This window comes from Prosopis cineraria, unplaced genomic scaffold, assembly GCF_029017545.1.
Source record: "Prosopis cineraria cultivar Desert tree isolate PC_DT_omini unplaced genomic scaffold, ASM2901754v1 PC3, whole genome shotgun sequence".
Taxonomy (NCBI): domain Eukaryota; kingdom Viridiplantae; phylum Streptophyta; class Magnoliopsida; order Fabales; family Fabaceae; genus Prosopis; species Prosopis cineraria.
The window spans coordinates 42,456,618-42,476,447 of NW_026555334.1; the positions used below are offsets into that span (position 1 = coordinate 42,456,618).

The 19,830-nt window shown below is 38.1% G+C and overlaps 2 protein-coding genes across 3 annotated transcripts; one reads left to right on the plus strand and one right to left on the minus strand.

Annotated features, from left to right (window-relative positions):
• Positions 1–790: 790 nt before the first annotated feature.
• LOC129305233 (uncharacterized) lies at positions 791–4,203 on the plus strand. Its single transcript, XM_054945226.1, has 3 exons — positions 791–1,431; positions 2,579–2,935; positions 3,619–4,203. Exons 2-3 carry the CDS (start codon positions 2,585–2,587, stop codon positions 4,033–4,035), a joined length of 768 nt encoding a protein of 255 aa, XP_054801201.1. The 5' UTR covers positions 791–1,431; positions 2,579–2,584; the 3' UTR covers positions 4,036–4,203.
• Positions 4,204–10,573: 6,370 nt separating this feature from the next.
• LOC129305228 (uncharacterized) lies at positions 10,574–19,657 on the minus strand. 2 transcript variants are annotated; one of them, XM_054945221.1, is made up of 20 exons: positions 19,349–19,656; positions 18,228–19,135; positions 18,038–18,106; positions 17,758–17,956; positions 16,658–16,742; positions 15,815–15,922; positions 15,551–15,619; positions 15,365–15,446; positions 15,221–15,280; positions 15,055–15,107; positions 14,799–14,965; positions 14,162–14,327; positions 13,908–13,965; positions 13,764–13,820; positions 13,443–13,694; positions 12,774–12,835; positions 12,192–12,248; positions 11,975–12,068; positions 11,663–11,803; positions 10,574–11,175 (listed from the first exon to the last, which is right to left on the minus strand). In XM_054945221.1, the coding sequence occupies exons 2-20, from the start codon at positions 18,978–18,980 to the stop codon at positions 11,089–11,091; spliced, it is 2,619 nt and encodes an 872-aa protein (XP_054801196.1). In that variant the 5' UTR covers positions 18,981–19,135; positions 19,349–19,656; the 3' UTR covers positions 10,574–11,088. The 2 variants fall into 2 exon arrangements, with proteins under 2 accessions (XP_054801196.1, XP_054801197.1); XM_054945222.1 differs by lacking the exon at positions 13,764–13,820 and having other exon boundaries at positions 19,349–19,657.
• Positions 19,658–19,830: the final 173 nt, after the last annotated feature.

Genomic DNA, 19,830 nt, shown 5'->3' on the forward strand with positions numbered 1-19,830 from the left:
ATTAAAAATATTTTATAATTTTAAAAAGAGGAAGTATGTTGAGTTTATTTTTTATCAATGATTTCTGTAGTTTTATAATTAACATTTAAATTTTTTAAAATTAAGATTTAAAAATTTCATTTTTAAAAAGATATAAAAAATTTATTATTTTATAAAAAATTATAAAATATAATAAAATGATAAAATAAAAAATTACACAAAAATATTTATGAATTTCAACTTTAGAGAATTTAAATTTTTATAACATAGTAAGTACATAGTTATTTTGGGCCCAAATATATGTAATGAAGCCCAACAATGGTTATTGGGTCCGAACCTTGGCAATCACTAGAGCTATGCATGAAAAAATCGTTGAAAAGCTATTACACACGAATTGTTTTTTCTTGTTGTTGGGGCTTCGAAGCACACGAATTGAGTTTTCTCAGCTTGTTGTCGGATGTTAAAACTCAATATAGTAAATAAATTTAAATTTAAAATAAATAATTAATGAAACTCAACAGTATACATGGGAAACGTAACAAAACAACCACATTTGAGCTTTCGTAATTGAAAAATGTTTAATCACATAAGAAGTTTCGTATAAATGGTTTGAAAAGCAAGACGATTTATACAAAAAAAGAATACCAAGACCGATAATGACGTGGATCGGGTCAAAAATATCCCGAAGCACCCACAGCCGCTGGAAGAGGGCACTATATGATCGAAACGTGTACGTTCCGGATTTGGTCTCCTCAACAAACAAATTCTCGAACAATTTGATCATTGACCTAAAAGATTCCTCTGATATAAATAAGAAATCTGAATCTATCCTTCATCACCGTCATCCTAATCCAATTTCTGATCACACTTCCTCCCGTTCCTTTTTCAGACGAAGGGATGTCTGCTGTCTAATTAGTAGCAACCTTGATTTCTCAGTTTCTGAATTGATCAGGGTCGAGGCCTTCAATTTCCTTTGCGGTTTCAGTTATCTTCAATCCAAAGCTGGTTTGATAGTGAGGGTGGAGAGGTTTTTGATTTGTTGGTTTATGAATTAGGGTTTCGAAGAGCATAGAATAATGCCTTCGGTACCCATTGAACTAATGCTGCGTCCTTTCTTTCCTTCTTTGACCAATTTCCATGGTGGATCCTCCTCTCATCGTCTGAAACGTCTCGAAAAAGGTGATCGGCGTGGTAATCTTAGTTAACAATAGGTTTTTTTTGTCTTTCATTTCCATTTTGTTTGTTTTGGCATCCTATTTGTGGACACCGGTTTTGGTTTCTTCTCGTTTGACGTTTGCACGTACGAGCTGCAAGGGAATCCATATAGAGATTGGGGATCGAGGATCGATCTATTCGGTTTCTTGGTTTCGTGTCACTTTCAATATCTGTGAAAGCTAAGCTTGCGGCGACTTTTTATTCTGAGCGTTGTTGATCTGAAAGCCGGCGCTCAAGGTATATTTGCATATGCCCACGGTAGACTTATCTTGTTTGATTCTGAATTTTTTTTTTTGAATAATTACTATGGGATAGACTAATTGCTGAATGCTCTCTGTTGTGAATCGAGTATATGTTCTGCCTAATCTTTAATTCACTAGGTGGTGCGATCGGTTGCAAATTCAACGACAACTTCCCGCTTTGTCTTCTCAATTCACCTTTTAAGTTATTGCTGTTGCATCTGTGATGTATGTTAGTTGTTTTCACTTTTCACTTGCTGTATAAACTGGTACGTCATGGCCCAGCCATTGTTTTCAACTTTCATAGTTGAGGAAAAGCTTTCTTGTTCAGTCCTTCTAGTGTCCTAAGGTTTGGGTAGTCTGACTGATTAGTGACATTTAGAAAATCGACATTTTTCATTTCTTCAGGAATTAGGAACCTAGTTGTAAAATATTTGTTCTTGGTACAAGAGTAGACGAAGGTTTGACAAACTACTCCAATGCTTCATTAGTAGACCTCTCTCCTTACTCTAGGATATTTGTGTTTAGAAACGACAGGAGGAGTCTGATGCTACTAGTCATGAATTGTCTTCTAAAACTGAGACTGTGGACCCTTTGTCCAAAAATTATGTTGAATAAGAGGTTGTCGCCCTTTATGGTCAGGTAGCACAGGAGACACAATAGAGTGCCCACCTATCATCACCTCATCTCTTATGGTCATGCTCAATATATTGTATTAAACTGGCTAGTACCACCTTAATGATACTGATGATTGGCTTATTTCATGTGATTTTGCATGTATAAGCACCTTGACATCAGATTTCACCACCACATTGCTATTACGTATTTAATATATCCTTCCATTTGAAATTTATGCTTATGAATTGATTATGCATGTATTTCTCCATAAAATCTCTATAGCTTGTGGTCTTGCTCAGCATCATCACATGACCTTCCTGTTCTGCACTACATTTTTACGTTTTTACCATCTTTAGCTCATTGATATCTTCCTTGTTATGGAGAAAAATTTGCCTGGCCTATAGGTGAAGCATATGGTGATATCTTGTTTGTTTTTTTTTTTTTTCAATATGTGCAGAGTAATTATCTCTTTTTTTTTCCTTCTTTTCTTCTGATTATAATAATTTGCCTTCTCTCTTTCCCTGTAGCACTTGATGCAATCGATGGACCTGCACTCTCCAGCTAATGCTGCAGATAACAATTTTATAAGTACCCTTGAAAGTAGTTTTAGTGAGTCATTGCATATTCAAGATGATCAGAAGTCAGAAAATCATCTGGAGGGGGATTGTAACTGTGATGTGGTGGAGTGTCTGTCTGGAGGTTTTGAACAAGAAGATGCGGAACTAAATAAGAAGTACTTGAACAGATGTGCTACATTTCCTGATCCAATGATGTTACCTCCAAGCTCTTCAGATGCTGAAGATGAGAAGGCTAATATGTCATCGACAGAGTCCCTCTGTAAGCAGCCTGCACGCCAAACCTACTCACGATCAATATCTCTGCCTGTAAGTTCTCAATGTTCTTACGTCTGCATATTGTTTTGATGACACATAAATTGCGGGAAACCTCTCATGTTCAATTTGCAATTTATGTTTCTCTCTATTCCTCGGGAATTACTGAAGAAAATCCTAGCAGAGTGAAGCATTTAACTTGTATACAATTCAGTCAGGTATTAAATCTGGATAGTTGCTTTTAGATGCCAACATGAATACCATTTATTGCAGTGTTGTACTTTCTGCATGTACACAAGCATTTCTGATTTATTGACACATTGAAAATGGAAGTTATATCCAGCAATTCACAATGTTGTTCTTATCATGTAAAGTGGAAGCATGTGGTTTGCATGTAGCATTTGGGGTTTTACGTGTAGTGTGGTTTATTTGAACAATACTTGAGTGTGATTATACCGCAGTGTGGATAATTACATACTTCGAATTTTATGGACATTTTTGTTTGTTCTGGGATTTGGAAAAGTATCATGCTTATTTAGTTATTATTTGACCGAAAAAAGACCCAAAACATTATGACACTTCATAGCCCATTAGTCTAACGCGTATTCTAAGTTTCTAACGGACATGGGTGTATTAAGAACAGCTGTTTTTCATTTGTTTTGTATTTCTAAAAAAAAGTTTTTGGCCAAAACTTCTTATTTCTTAATGGCTTTGATTTTCTTAATGCCGTGCACCAGACTCCTTTGAAGCTTGTATCTGCAATGAAAGGTAGCCGTGAGAAGCAGGGGGGATCGCAGATGAAATTGACCGTGAAATGGGCCCCTGATGTGTATGATCCTGTGCCTACATCATTATCCCATACCGTTCAAAACAGGAAACAGCAGAAATCCAGGAACAAGAAGAATGATAAGAAAAATGGAAAGAAAGGTCAGAAGGGAAATTCTTCTCGAGGGGGCAAGGATAAAAAGCAGTTTCGCAAGACTTCTGGGACTTCTGATTTGTGCTACAAGCTGCCGGATTCTCGTGATAAAGTGATAGAAACGTCAACTGGCTTTGATGCTCTTGATGTTTGTTCGCAAGATTCCTATTGTGGAACTAACTTCTTAAAAAATTCACTTACCAAAGTACATTTTTCAGTTGCAGAAGCCCAGTAAGCCACGTCTCGACTGTTCTTATTTCCCCGTTGTGCGTAAATAAACATTTTCTTTCGCCCAGCAAGTCTGGAACTTGGAAAACTTCGGATTGTATGTGTTAGTTCGGTTCTGTTTTCGTGTATGAATTTGTGCCATTCAGAAAGTGGCCTGCTTTGGTTTTTCGTGTCATACTCAGCAACCCTCATTTATTTCGAACTTTCCGATTCAAAGTCTTGCCACACTATCCAGTAGATGTAATTCACCGTGATTAATTTCCAATATCCAGAAAAAAGTTTGAAGACCAGCGTAATGAATCAGGAGGCTATGTGGGATGATTACACAATAAAGGAATCTCCTGTTAGTCCATTCGTGTGCTTACTGCCATACATTTATTATATACCAATTTCGGTGGTTCAAATCACGAGTTTGAACCTCCTCCATTTCTTTCGCAAGTAAGACGTCTCGCACGTCTTTATTAAACTGATACCAAGTTTCGAGGTGTTTTTGGAAGAAATGCAGTCTTTGCGGAAGGCGGACGCTGGACAATGGTCCTCAAAATACACAGATCAGGCGAAAGGATGAGGAATAGGAATATCATTTATCGTACGTCCTGATTGCGACTTCACCGTACATAATTGGAGGGCAAGTGATACGAAAATACGAAATACAAGGACATGAGACAAACATGTTACAGGCAACCGCCTGAGGAAAACGGGCCCAACGCAGTGAAAATAAAATCTACTCCAGTCGCATCACACCCTGCTCCAATTTTGTTGTCATTTTCATTGTGCTAAAGATCACTTCAACTTCTGGGGCATTTGCATACAAATCAAAGGGCGATATTTATAAAAAGGGGCGAAGGGCTATTTTCGAATAGACCTTCTCTAAAACTAAGCTATGGCGGAATGCTCTGTCTTCGAAAGCTGCCCCAAAGACGAACCACCACCGCATCCCGATGATGATCGTTCCAAGAAAAAGGTTAAGATCAGGGGTGATGAAGGAACTGATATAGACGATATGGATGCAGATTTTGATGCCGACTCCTCAAATGATGATTCTCACATATCGGCAACTATCTCTCCGGGGATGGTTCCTAAGACTCAAGCCGCTACTACTGTTCTATTGACATCAGATGAGCATGCAAGTCCAGAAATGGCCATGGAAACGTCCCAGGGAGAACGTATGCCAGCTGCAATCCCAGTTCCTTCTTTCAAAGACAAGCTGCTCAACAAGGCTAACGATGTTCCTGAGGAGGATGATGATATCAAGCTCGATAAAGATGATGTCGTTATAGATGTCCGCGATAGGGTTCCGTCGATAAGTTTTTCATCTCAAGTCTTAGGAGTACTTGACAAGAAAATGGGCTTTGCTGTGATTATTAAGCTGTTAGGAAGATCTATTACCTACAGACAGTTGAGAATGCAACTTTAAATTGTTTGGAAACCATTCGGGCAATTCCAACTTCCTGACTTGGATGATGAATGTTTCCTGGTGAAATTTCAAGATGAACTTGATTTCCAGAAAGTTTTATTTACTGGGCCATGGATGATTTATGGTCATTACCTAACGGTACAGCCATAGACGCCCACCTTTAAGCCTCAAGATCATGTTATTAATCAGGTTATTGGTTGGGTCCGCCTCCCTGGGCTACCTGCTAGATATTATCATAAGAGTATCATCCGCTCTATTAGTAGTATTTTCGGTCAAGTCATTCGTATTGATTATAACATAAACTCAGGAGATAGAAGGAAGTTTGCAAGGCTTGCTGTCATTATTGATCTCAATAAACCTCTAACGTCAAAGATTCAGGTTGATGGTGAGGAAATTTATGTTGAATATGAAGGTCTCCCACTCATTTGTTATCACTCTGGTCGTTACGGTCATCTTGAAAACTTTTGCCCGGAGAAACAGGTTCCCTCATTGGCGCAACGACAACCTGCAGTGACCGTTGCTCCTCTGGTAAGCTCTAACACTAAGAAGCATTCTAAATATGGTGAGTGGATGCACGCACCTATCCTTAGGGACAGGTATGTCAGAAATGACAGGTACGATAGAAGTCAGCGGCGTGACGAGGTTGCTAATGGGAGAGGCATTACCACGTCCTCAAGGTTCTATGCATTACATTTGGCTGAAGAAAAGGAAGAGCAAAGGCAAGAGGTGTATGATCAACCCAGATCGACCACTTATGGTGAGACCTCTTCTCTGCGACATAAACCAAAGCAGACAAAGGAGCATAAAAAGGCTGCAGGGGAACAACAACAAAAGAATTTATTAGGGTCCACGCCCAGCAAAGAGTGTCTTTTTAATGCCCCAGCCTATAAAACCACCTATGCTCCCACGTCTTTGGACATGGCATCTCATTAGGTTTTCATTGTCCAAGATGGTAGAACCCAATATAGAGCCCGGCAAGAACCTGGCCCAACTTCTCCTTTAGGTCCGCAAATCACTAACACAGTCCATTTCAAGACTAAATGGACAGATGGAGCCTCAGCCTAAGCCACCGGACCCTAGGAATCCAAAAGGGATTCCCCTCTTTTCTGGGCTTCAAATTCATAACTTTAAGGAGAAATCTATAGGGAGTTCCCCCTGCCCCTCAGTGCGAATGTTGAAAGAGATTGCAAGGGGAATTCGCGAGGAGCAGCCTCAACAGCTCAATGAGGAAGACATAGCTATGCTGGTTGATGATGTTGATTTTAACTCAGTCTCTGAGTATTAAATCCTTTATTTATGTCTATCTTTACATGGAATTGTCAAGGAGCCTTTGACAAAAAGTTTCCTTCCACTATGAAATCATTTATTTCTTCTTACAATCCTGACATTTTTGTCATTGTTGAACCCAGAAAATCAGGAAATAAAGCAGATAGAGTCATTAAAAAAATCGAGCTTCCTCACTCTCACAGAATTGAAGCTCATGGTTTCTTAGGAGGGATTTGGGTCCTTTAGACAAACAATGTCCACATCAATGTCCTATTTAATCACTTCAGTTTATCCATATGGAAGTTTGTTTCTTTACAGACAAGCGAAATTTCTTATTCACAACTATTTATAGAAGCCCCCAATCTCGTTTTTGTAAATTTCTCTGGGCGGACATCACTAATCTAGCTCCTCCAACTTCTACTCCTTGGATTATGGCTGGTGACTTTAATGCCGTCTTGAATTCTGTAGATTGAACAGGGGGTTCTGGGAATAATATTCGTGGTTGTCCCATTTTTAATTCTTTCATCCATAATATGGGGCTGATTGACATGGTTTTAATGGCCTACATTACACTTGGAGGAGAGGCACCTTATTGGCTCGTTTGGATCGAGCTCTCTGCAACCAGGCTTGGTTTGATACTTTTAGCTCCAATTGGGTTGATTACCTCCCTAAGATATGTTCTGACCACAAGCCCATTTTAATTCATCTTGGTTCACCTACTTCTTATCCATATCACAAGTCTTTTAAATTTTTTGCTTGTTGGATCACTCACCCTGACTTTCCAAGATTAGTCTATGAAACCTAGGACATATCTCGAGATTTATCCTACAACCTTCAAGCCTTTGCATCTGAAGCCACGATCTGGAATTCTAAGTCTTTCGGTAGCATAGGCAAAAAGAAAAAGAAATCTTTCACAAGAATCCTCGGTGTTCAAAAGAGATTGGAATCCTCACCTCTCTCTTCTCATCTTCTAGATCTCGATCTCCAATTGAGGGAAGAATTTGAGGAGTTATGCTTGCAAGAAGAATTGCTCTGGTTACAAAAATCTTCTTTCGTCTAGGCTTACTTAGGGGATCGGAATACCTCCTTCTTTCACACCAAAGCACTCATTCGAAGGCGACATAATCATATAACCCAGCTTAAATTGAATGATGGTGAATGGATTTTTAATGAGACTTAGCTTTTAGATTTTGCCACTGCCTACTTCAATGACCTATATACTCTGAAGACCCACACTTACTCGCCATATCAGCTCAAAGGTGCATTCCCAAAAATCTCTCATTCATCCGCTGCTTATTTGGCTAAATCCATCTCTTTTGAAGAAGTTAAAAAAGCCCTCTTTGATATGAAACCACTCAAGGCTCCGGGTGCGGACGGGCTCAATGCTTTCTTCTTTTAAACTCAATGGGATGTTGTCGGTCAAAGTTTATTCAATTTTATTATTGAGCTATGGTTGGGTAAACCTCTTGATCCTTGGTTGAATAGGACTCTTATTACCCTCATTCCTAAAGTACATGCACCCCCAACATCTGAAGGAATTTCGCCCAATCAATCTATGCTCAGTAGCCTATAAAATTTGTTACCAAGGTCCTTATAAATCATCTTAGTGAAATTATGGCTGACATTATATTGCCTTACCAAACCAGTTTTGTGAAAGGTAGAAATATCACAGACAACATTATCATTGCCCAAGAAGTAATCTATTCCATGAGGAAAAAATCTGGACGAATTGGTTGGATGGCCATTAAAGTAGACCTTGAAAAAGCTTTTGATAGGTTGAGATGGGATTTTATTGAGGAGACCCTTTGAGATGTGGGACTGCCAAATGTAATGGTAGATTTAATTATCAAGTGCATCTCCACCCCTTCTATGCAAATTTTATGGAATGGTAAGCCCTCTAGCCCTTTCTTTCCTAAGAGAGGAATCAGACAAGGTGACCTCCTATCTCCCCTTTTATTTGTGTTGTGTATGGAACATCTTTCCCAAGCTATTTTGGCTGAAGTTAATAAAGAAATTGGAAACCCATCAAACTGGGGCAGCAATGAATCCCTCTCTCGCACCTTTTCTTCGCAGATGATTTGGTGCTATCTAGGGAAGTCTCTACTGCTCAAGTGAAAGTTATAGATGGAGTTCTAAGGGACTTTTGTATATCTTCGGGGGCAAAAAGTCAGCCCTGAGAAAACTCAGATATATTTCTCCAAAAATGTTGATGCTATTATTGGTAATACAATTTCCAATTCCTTAGGATTCCAAAAAACGGATGCCTTCGGCAAGTATCTTGGAGTTCCCTTAATTAGTAGCCGAGTCACCTCCAAAACTTATACCTACATTATAGAGAGACTTCACAAGAAATTGGCAAGGTGGAAGAGCAAATCTTTATCACTTGTTGGTCAGATCACTCTCGCCAAATCGATCCTCTCTACTATTCCCTTTTACACAATGCAAAGTACTAAACTACCTTCTGCTTGCTGCTCATCTATTGAAAAAATTGTCAGAAAATTCATATGGGGTTATAATGAAGATCATCGTGGCATCAGTTTGGTGAAATGGAAGGAGCTTTGTCAACCCATTCACAATGGTAGGGTATGCCTCCTAGATCTTGCATCTCAAAATAAAGCTTTTCTTTCAAAATTAGCCTTTAAGTTAGTAGCTGAACCTGACCTGCTCCGGTTAGAGTCTTGAAAGGGAAATATGAGATTAGAGGTCTTGTTCCTACTTTAAACATAAACCGAAATCCTCTCGTCTCTGGAAAAACATTACAGGGGTTTGGGATGATACAATGCTACATGTTAAATGGAACCCAGGCAATGGCAAACAAGTCAAATTCTGGAGGGATTATTGGATAGGGGATTTGGGACCCCTTAATCTTCTCTCATATGCTGATATTGACCCTTTGGTTTAGTCAAAGACAATATCTGAGCTTTTAGATGACACTGGACTATGGAAATGGAATCTCTTTCAGGATCATCTACCTCACTCTATTCTCACTAAAATCAGAGAGACCACGATTGATGTTTATTCTGATGTGGGACCTTCTTGCTCATGGAATTTAACAACTCAGGGCAAGTTTACTGTCAAATCTGCCTATCTTGCTTACCAATCCTTAGGTTGGAATGCTTAGGAGGACAAATGAAAAATTATTTGGAACCTACCTGTTGCTCAGCGGGTTCGCACCTTCTTATGGCTACTGCTTCAGGCAAACTTCTTACCAATGAAGAGAGATTCCAAAGGAAGATGACTCATGACCCCGGCTGTACTATTTGCGTCTCACACCATGTCCCAGAAAGTATTGACCATGTGTTTAGAGACTGCTCCTTTTCTGCTACAGTTTGGAGAAAAATTCCACCAGCTGACACCTTTCAGGAATTTTCTAAATTTGGCACTAGTGATTGGTTGTTGAACATCCTTAAATCACCGTCACTGGACACTTCATGGAAGATAGGAATCAGTGTTATCTACTGGAAGCTTTGGGAAGCCAGGAATCTACGGATCATTACCAATGATGCCCCCACAGTGGTGTCTTTTCTCATTAGGATCCATGCAATTGTTAAATGTCACAATTAAAGCCTTCTCTACTTCTATCCATTTGATGTAATCTTGCTCCTTTTGTTTTCTGTCTCCGTATTTTGGGTACCTCTGCACAGTTCTTTATGAGTTAATTCAATCCCTTTTATTCGGAAAAAAAGGGCGATATTTATAAATAATGAGAAGATACCCAAGTGCTGACTGCCGTTGAATTAATCATCATAACGTACAAAATTTGTTTAACAAATCTCACGTTTACACATATTTAGAAGTGAAATTACTCCTTGAAAATAAATTATTTGAAATCGTAGACCTATGATACTTCACAACGCGGAGATCCAGAAGCCCTAAATTATGAGGAAAGGGCCCGAACTTTTTACAATGGTCAAGCAGGGATGAGTCATTACATCCAGCAAGATAAATCTACAACTTACTTTGGCAGTACTATAGCTTGCAGCTTACTAATGCATCGTGAACATCAATCAGACCGTCATGAAGCTACATACTAAAAATTCATAATACAAAAGAATTTTAGCCAGCATGCATGCCAATTTTTTTAAAAAAGGCGGGGTCAGCATGCGCTCTCTTTTCAACTTTCTTTCAAGCGACGTTACGTTTTCGCCATCTTTCACCCTCTCTTCTATACTAGATGGTACAATAAGAACCAAAGACGTAGCTGGTTGCCTACCTAAACCTAGTCACCACCCAATTCCTTTCCCCCCTTTTCCCTTTCAAACGCGAGAGAGAGAGAGAGAAGGAGAGAGAGTAACAGAAATTACAGCGAGGAATGACACTAAAAAAATGAATAAATAACCAACAGGTGGTTACAACACCAGATTCAGGCTTACAGCATCATTCCATCGCCACCTGCACTGTCTTCTCCAGCATCGAAGTCTTATTGAAGAGGGTGAGCTGTACCTCTCTCAGATATTTGGATAACTGGTCAATATCATATATTTGAAATGGTTAGTGACGCGTAAATATATGCTATTGTTTCTTCAAGATCAAATGAGTAGATATAAAACGTTCTGAACACGAGCCATCATGACAGTGTATTTTTGTCAACTGTAATGAGATGAAAACTAAAATTTGAGACACGTTTTAGCTGCGCCAATCGTCTTACACAAATACCTTAACACGCAAATAGTTGAATGCAAACTCGCTGAAGTTTTTCTAATGTAATCAAGCATACGGTAACTCATTACCCTAGCAAAGATCTTAAAATCAAACATTCACGTCCAAGGAAATTCATAGTGGAACCTGTTTGAACAAGGTGGCCAATATCCATGAACAAAAATATTAACGCATTTTTCCTTACTTCCTATCTTCATATTATTCTACACCAATGACTCAAATTCATCACATTCCTAGGAAATCAGATGTAAATATCTACTTTTCATGACCTGTAAAAGCAGAAATAATCTACCTGATCTTCAGTCAGCTTTCGGAAGCCTAGTTTTCTAGTCCAAATTGATTCAGCATCCTCAGCTGCAGGAAGCACCAGCTTTTCCACCTTCAGGGACAACAGCAGCTTCTCTATGCAAGAGAATAACACTTGAAAATAGCCCTAAATAAAATGTGACAATAAGTTAAAGAAGGATTATCCTTGCCACATATATATTCCCTTCTAAAATCAAAGGAAGTAAAGGATTACGGAAGCAAGTAGCCAGTAGAAAGCATTTATAATTCACTGTTTTCCAATTCTGGATCAAGCCTGATCATGCAACGAAGTACTCACTTTTCCTTGATGTTCTCTACTTGTAGCAACCATTGGAAGCTCAGCAACATGACGTCCAAAAATCCTAAGTAGCCCAGCAGATACAACAACAGATCTGTGCAATATGATTCATATTGATGTCACAGATGCCCAATAGATGACGTGCCAGAAAAAACAAAAAGTAAGGAAAAGCCTTTGCACCAAAAAAAAAAAAAATACAAGAAGCAAAGCTACATACTTCACTATTAAAACAACACAATACATCCCCCCAAACTCTTGGCCTGAAATATTTCTCCTGCAAAACAATCAGAATTATATTATTTATCAATAGATATGTCAAGAATGGGTCATGAAACCCAAGCATTGATTGATATGAAATCCTCAAGGCAATGTATAAACATGGTTACAACTTACAAACAACTGTAGTTACTGTTGACCCAAAAAGCATAAGGAAAAAAAAAAAACTACGAATAAGTGGATACTTGTTAGAAAAATAGTCACCCATCACATTCATCCGTATTTTTCATAAAAATAGGCTTACACATACATACATCATAAACCAATACCTGTGTATTGGACGGCTGTGTGCGTGTGTGTGTGGAAGCAAATGCACATACCTAAAAAACCTAATTCTTATGGAGTTCACTGTCTTCCTGGAAATCATTATTAAAAGCCAAATGAAGCACTACCCTTACTGAAACAAAGAACAAGAAATGTCCTGGAAATACATAAGCAGACAGCAAGAATAGCAAATCAACTTGTATCAAAAGAATAGATCAATGACAATCAACAAACAACATAAAATAAACAAGTTGCTTACCCGTAGACCATAACAGGAATCAAGTCACGACCAGAGACTGCAACAATGGGATCAAAACACTCCTGCAAATTCATACATCCCAATACAAGAACTCATTAAGACAAATCATGGAAAACATTCTTTTTAATAGACTGACAGTGCAGTTCAAAAGAAAATAAACCCCGGGGTCACACCTAAATAAATAATGTGAACCAGCATCCTGGACTGCATGACAGAAAGTATAGAATATATTATCTAGTACTTATAGGTCCAATGGAACTTAAGTCATGTCAACAGAATAGAAACTCATTACTGAGGTGAAATTTCAGTCATGGCTAGGACCTATTTACAAGTTCACAGTGCAAAGAGCTGGTGCAGCTTTGAATTTGCAGTGCACTAAATATAGCGAGTACATCTCCAGTTCATACAACATAAAATTTTATTTTATGAATTTTACAACTGTACATATGCATGTACAGGTATAAAATTTTATACACATGCATGCATGTAACATTTTAAGGATTTTAAACCTATACATAAAATTAACGCTCATAAAGCAGTTCTATCAAGTTATAGAAGCTAATAGCATGCAGCATGAGCAAATATGATAACATTACGGCATGTGCCCATATGAAATCAAATATCACAACCGAAATTAAATCAACAGAGGTTCCAATAATGGAAACTCACTCGAAAAATTGCAGCTGCCCGTGAAAGTAATGGTAAGTGTTCAGGATAACGACTTTTTCCGCTTAGAATTCGCCACTGGATATCATCAATGCCTCCTCCATCAATAGGCAAGCCCCTCTCCTCACGCTTCCTATTTATTAGGACTGACAAGCAAGGTGGTATAACCTCTGCTCCAGCAGAAACTGAATTTTGCAGGGCCACATATATTCGATTGCAGTCATCACAACAAAACCACTTGTCCTTGGGCAATTCCTGAGACAAAGATACAATTAAAGATAATTACAAGTATCATAAAAAATTGTCACAAGATTTGCTACTTACTTCCAACTCACATAGCCCACTGTCCCGCAAGCACCCAACATGATACTCCTTCTCACACTGGTTAACAACCAATAACATGCTTACTGAACTTAAAAGAGACACCAAAATACAATTAATAAAATTTTCATCATGTATACGCCATACCTGATCACAAATTATAACTGTTCGCTCATCAAATTTAGCGACACTAAAATCATGCTCCCTGTTCAGAAATCATAAGAAATAATACATGAATATAATCCCATAAATACAGCTTCAAACCATAAGAGGCACTGTAAACAATTTGGACCTGTATTTGTCATGCCGCTACATTTATATAGCATTGCTCAATAAATCCTAAGATACCTGTCAAATTTTTTTATTTCAATAATTTCTTTAAGGAGAATACAATGACCTACCTACAAACAACACAACCACCCATTTCAAATTCAGGTGCTTTAACAACCCGGGTCAACCTTATCTTAATTGGCCTTGCTGTAGAAGATATTCTGCTGCAACCAGCAATATCTCTACAAGTTTGACAAAGCCAACAGCTTTCTGGAGCACATTGTAAACCTAAGCAAACTGCATTGAAAAAGACATTAATTTAATACGGAAAAAATGCATGAGCAAGAGGTTTGACGTCAGGACAGAGAACACACAATAACATGCAATTAAGATATACTGCCTTCTTCCTTGATATTCAATTTCTTTGACATACAAAAGAAAACAGATGGAAAGGTTTATCTGTACCAAAGAGGAAAACAGATGGAAAGGCTCATGTGTTATTCCTTTCCAAAGAAAAAAAGCAGGAAAATGCTGGTGATTACTTCATGTACCAAAATTAGTGCGCACTTAAGAACACCAAAATAAAATTAAACAACATATTTATATACCATGACATTGATTATTCCAAAAGGGATGCCCCAGGGAACAGTTAACATTTTAATTAGAAAAAGATCACAGATAAAAAGTAAAGAAACTAATATAATGCATAGCAAAGATGAGAACATGCACTATGCACTAAAAATAACAATATTAATGTAGCATACCCACCTGCATGAAAAGCCCTAGGGCATCCATTGCAAGGAATCAAATCTCCACCATCTCCGCATATAGCGCACATGTCATCACTATCTCCAGTGGTAAGGTTTTGACCATTTGCTAATGAGAGGGCTATATCGTGAAGTGTTAATCCGTTGGAAGTATATATATGGCGATAACTGAAAAAGTAAAAGAAGAATAAACAAAATGAAGAAAAGTAGACCAGTTCATCAAGTATTAACTACATAGATGCTCAAAGCCTACTCACGGTTGACGTCGGGCAGCCATTCCAGCATGAGCTTCAAACTGGGAAGGGCTTATCTGTTCATGAATAGATGTGAAATTTAAACCTATAGAGAATAATAAGCTCAAACTGGTATCTATAGAAATCAATGTTCATCTTTCTCCCTTTATGAGGGACATTATGATCATACCTCTCTATCACAACAACCACAAACTATACCATTTCCCTGTTTGTAACCTCCAAGTAGTTTCTGAAGCACACATTAGACGGCTCAATCATTGAAAACAATAAAGATCAGTAATAGATAACTATCAAGAACGCAATATTACAACACCTGTCCTTTGACATAGTAAGCCAATTCAGCACCATCTGGTAGTCCATTTGGCATAAAAAGTAGCCTATGCAAATCATTATCCCTGAGAAAAGTACAAATTTGTATTACAATTCACAGGGGAAACTAGAGGAGACGAGAATTCCAAGCAAGCTATCCCCTATCTAAAACTTAAAACCAGAAAAGTACCTTCTCTTATTGCAACCATCTACATTTTTCTTTTGCTGTAGACCCAAGTTAGAAGTATGGGAGCTTGATCTGCAAAACATGTTTGGCATGGTCATCCACATTTTACCATCTAATCGACCATAAAAACTAAAATGTCACTAAAGCACATGTTCAACAACCAGCTATCAGGTTTGACTAATCACACACACACAAACACATGCACACAGTGCATGTGCATATGGCACACGCACACGCGCACACAGGAGGAAAGGAGGCAGAACAAACTTTTTCACATGTTTCCTCTCGTCAGTTGTCTGCTTTTCATGACTTTGTTGCTCAACAGGACTCAGCACATCTGAACAAGACATGTAGCTCACACCATCTACAAATTCACTGAAACATCATATTTTAATATAATAAATTACAAAGGAAGTATAAATTCCACAGATTCAGTAGAGAGGACAAAAATCTGGTCACTGGAAATCTGGATGATGCCACAGAAAAACTATCAACGAAATTAAGTAGGTCAAATATAAAAAATCAAAAATCTCATAAATGAGGAATGAAAATTCTGTTTAAACCAATGCAACATGCCAAGTCCCAAACCAGAATGCATTGACCTCACAAGCCACAACTAGATAACTAAATATTTTATTAAGGAAATGGCTGCTAATGGGTCATATTCTAAAAACACAAGCAATTGTATTCACTCACAACTCACAAGCCTAATAAACTGAAGCCAAGCAACAACATAGCACATATGAATTCATGAGATGTTATTCTTGCCAAGGAGACTTTAATGAACATACCGTGCCCTTCCTGATTAAAATTTTATTTAGCATAAAGCAAAACACTCTTTCGTGAGAAGAAAGATATAGAACCAGATTTGCCTTGTTTACTACATGATTTCTAGATTGAAAATAAGCAAACAAAAAAAAAAAAAGGAATTAAACAAGATGAAATAATCATCCTATCCTCCATGATAAAAGGGAATAAGAGTGAATAACAAGAAAGAAAAAAAAATTAAAACTTCATACAAAACGCTCCAAAAAGAAAATCTAGCACACACACACATATATATTGAAATTGGATTATAATAAGTTTTTCTTTGGTTTATTCATTTTTTACCTTATGTTTGTATGAGGCAGGCCAACAAGCTTGGAGTTACAAAAATTGTCCGCCCCAACCTGCCCATTGCTTTGCAAAAGACTTGCTGCGGAATCCATGAAAAGAAAAGAGTAAGAAAAATCTAAATCTAAATATATAATTAAGGACAAAAGATAATAACTTCTATTATTGCCACAAAAAATCTCCGTCCCAATGGTTAAGGTGCCTTCCCATGCATGTTGCAGTCTATGCTAAATCTCTAGCCATTTCGGGCTTTGAATTTGTAATGCCAATACCTCAAGGAACAGGCCATATTAGGTGTTAACTCTATATAACCAATTAACACGCTCCATCAGGTAAAAGACCTTTCAGCCAGTGTTGTTAAGGATGGCTTATGGCAGTCAACATCAACAAACCCAATAACTACCGTGTTTCCATGGTAGACAGCATGGCAACCAACATATTGAGACAAGGAGGCTATTTAGAGAAAGGAAAAGAACAAGATATAAGCAGACATGTGACGGAGGGAGGGAGACAGAGAGAGAGAGAGGCCAAGATAGAAAAAAGTGGAAAATATATTATAAAAATAATTTAACAAGGATAAAAGCAGTAAAGAAAATATAGGCAAAGTATGCGGGAGCACAGCGAAATATAGCAAAAGAAATGAAAACGTATGCACTTTTTACTGGATTAAAAAGAAAAAAAGAAAAGAAACCTCCGATGTGTGCAAGGCAAGGGAAGATAACCTTTAAAATAATGAGAGAAAAAATGGATAAGATTATAAAAAGTTGCATTGCAGCATCGAAGGGTGACGGAACTCAATCAGAAGATATTAGAAATATGACAGGATGAGCAAAGCCGAATTGGCTAGAGAACAACACGATGATAAAATTTCACACATGCAACATTAGATAGGCATGAAAGGCAAAAGCCAAACTGGTTAATTTGAAATTTAAATATCTGGCAAGAAGAATATCCAGAATAGAATTCTTGTCATTGCAAAAATAGCATTTTAGACTACATCATTGACTAGTCAACCATAAACTAATACAAAAAATAGTACATTTGCCCAGCATACATGTGAATGATTTATTTTTTTTAATCAAAAATTTTATCATCACCTTTCCAAACCTGGAAGGACTCTTCATTGACAGATGAACCAGCAACGTTCTTTATAACCTCATCTAATAGGCTCAGTGGAGCAGTTTTTATTTCCTGTATAATACTATATATTGGTTTTCCATTTTCCAGGAATATGTGATTATTGGGATGTCTAGTCTTGGCACCAGCATGCTGCTCAAACTCATACGCACTTAGAACCTGTGCATATCATTAAATCATCCATCTGTAGATATAGGACAAAAACTTCAAACATAAATTGAATTGATGAACATAGCTTACTTTGGAGAAACTGCACAGCGAGCAGCCACACATATATCCACCACCCTGAATAATCCCAGGCAGCTCGATCTGACAACAGCTTAAGAATGTAAGAAAACTACCTCACACGAGAACCTTTTCCTCTCTTTTTTCCTTCTTACCATCTATACCCAGCACAAGTATATAAGATAAATATAAATGCATGCTTTACCTTTCCTGCGCCATGAGTATAAATGTACTTCACTCGAGCTCCATCAAGAATACCAGTTGCTAGCAGCTTCTTAACATTTGTAGGATAACAGCTAGGAACTACCTTCTTTGACATTTTCAACTCCATATTTCGAGCGTACGAGTTGAAATCACCAGCTTGAACATATTCCATCCCGTAAGAGCTATCTAACATCCCCGACTTATAATCAGAACTTAACAAAGCCTCATCGTCGTAAGGATTCCTATCAGTACTAGCAAGTGACTGATAGTCATAGTCCTCCTTCTTTTTACTGAACTTAAAAGTAATCTTTCTAATTCCAGATGCACTGGCATGCTTGGGAATTTCCAGTACAACACAGGACGTCATTTCAGCACTGCTCGCGCCCTTATCATTCTGGGAAATAGTATTATGATCACCCCCGCCATCACTCAAGGTCTCGTCCGAGCTTGAATTCTCCAAACAAGTAGACGTTACTTCCCCACACTCTGCTTGATTAGTATTTGCCAACTCGCTCGGCTGGCTACTAATATCTTGAAAAGCTAAAACATTCTCTTTTGAAGAAATATTGGGATTGGAAACCTCAGAGCGCACGTCGTCGTTTGAGACTTCCTTCGCTTGTTTCTTATTAGGGGAGGGGTCAAGTTCAGTATCAGTAAAACATTGGCAGTCCCTCTTCAGGTCCGTTCTTGATAACTCATCGTCTTCACCTGTTCTATCTGCTAATGATTCGACGCAAACTGCTCCGTCTCCCATCAAAGAATAAAACCCTCTAGGAATCCCAACGTGGTAGCAACCAGCAAAGTGATACTGGGGTACAGCATTCAAGAAGAAAATCCAACAAGTTCTAATTCAATTGTTGCTGACTTGACTTTGTCCGGGGCTGCTTGAGCATCAAATCAAGTTATCGCCTGAGCATAAAGAAAATATTAGAAAATAACTTTGACGGATGCATCCCGCTAAAAAACACTAAGATCGAGATGAAAACAACAACCACAGGTTACAAGGTATGCGAGCAAATCATGTTCTGGAATGGGCCTTTTCATAATCAACAACCGCTTAACCGTTTTAATTCAATTCGGGAAAGCCATAAAGGATGAGGAAAGGATTAAGAAGAAACCTACCTCTAACCATATACCAATCGAAATCATAAAATTCAAAGCCAAAAAGACCTTCAGTTCCAAACAATCATGAAATTCTTGGATATCTTAACACCAACTCCAACCACTAAATATCCAAAATTATATTTACAGATCTGAGATTCGTCAAGAATACTGAAGTCCTTTATCCGATTAGATCTGAATGATAAACGTGGATGCGATAGGGTTAGGGTTTGATTTGCCACGCTCACGGCGGCAACGAACTCAGACGAAAGGCTTGGTTCCCGGGCGAGATTTAACTTTTGGAGGCTGAGGAGCGATGAGTTTCATTAAAATTCCGGGGAAAAAAGCAAAATATAAAATTGTCGTCACAATCTTTCGGAAGGGACGAGAAGACAAATGGATAAACGTGATGGGACCCAGGTAAGCAGCCTGTAATATCATGCAACGTGGCTGCACTGCGCTCCGGCGACGTCCACCTTAGCCGTTTTTCCATGAGGTGTCAC

What these genes read in the sequence shown, in the direction of transcription:
- LOC129305233 (XM_054945226.1), top strand. Translation starts at nt 2,585, where the DNA reads ATGCAATCGATGGACCTGCACTCTCCAGCTAATGCTGCAGATAACAAT. An exon ending in CACGATCAATATCTCTGCCT is followed by an intron (nt 2,936 to 3,618) that starts GTAAGTTCTCAA and finishes GCCGTGCACCAG; the next exon opens with ACTCCTTTGAAGCTTGTATC.
- LOC129305228 (XM_054945221.1), bottom strand. Translation starts at nt 18,980, where the DNA reads ATGGGAGACGGAGCAGTTTGCGTCGAATCATTAGCAGATAGAACAGGT. An exon ending in CGCTGTGCAGTTTCTCCAAA is followed by an intron (nt 17,957 to 18,037) that starts GTAAGCTATGTT and finishes TGATATGCACAG; the next exon opens with GTTCTAAGTGCGTATGAGTT. An exon ending in GAGAGGAAACATGTGAAAAA is followed by an intron (nt 15,620 to 15,814) that starts GTTTGTTCTGCC and finishes CATGTTTTGCAG; the next exon opens with ATCAAGCTCCCATACTTCTA.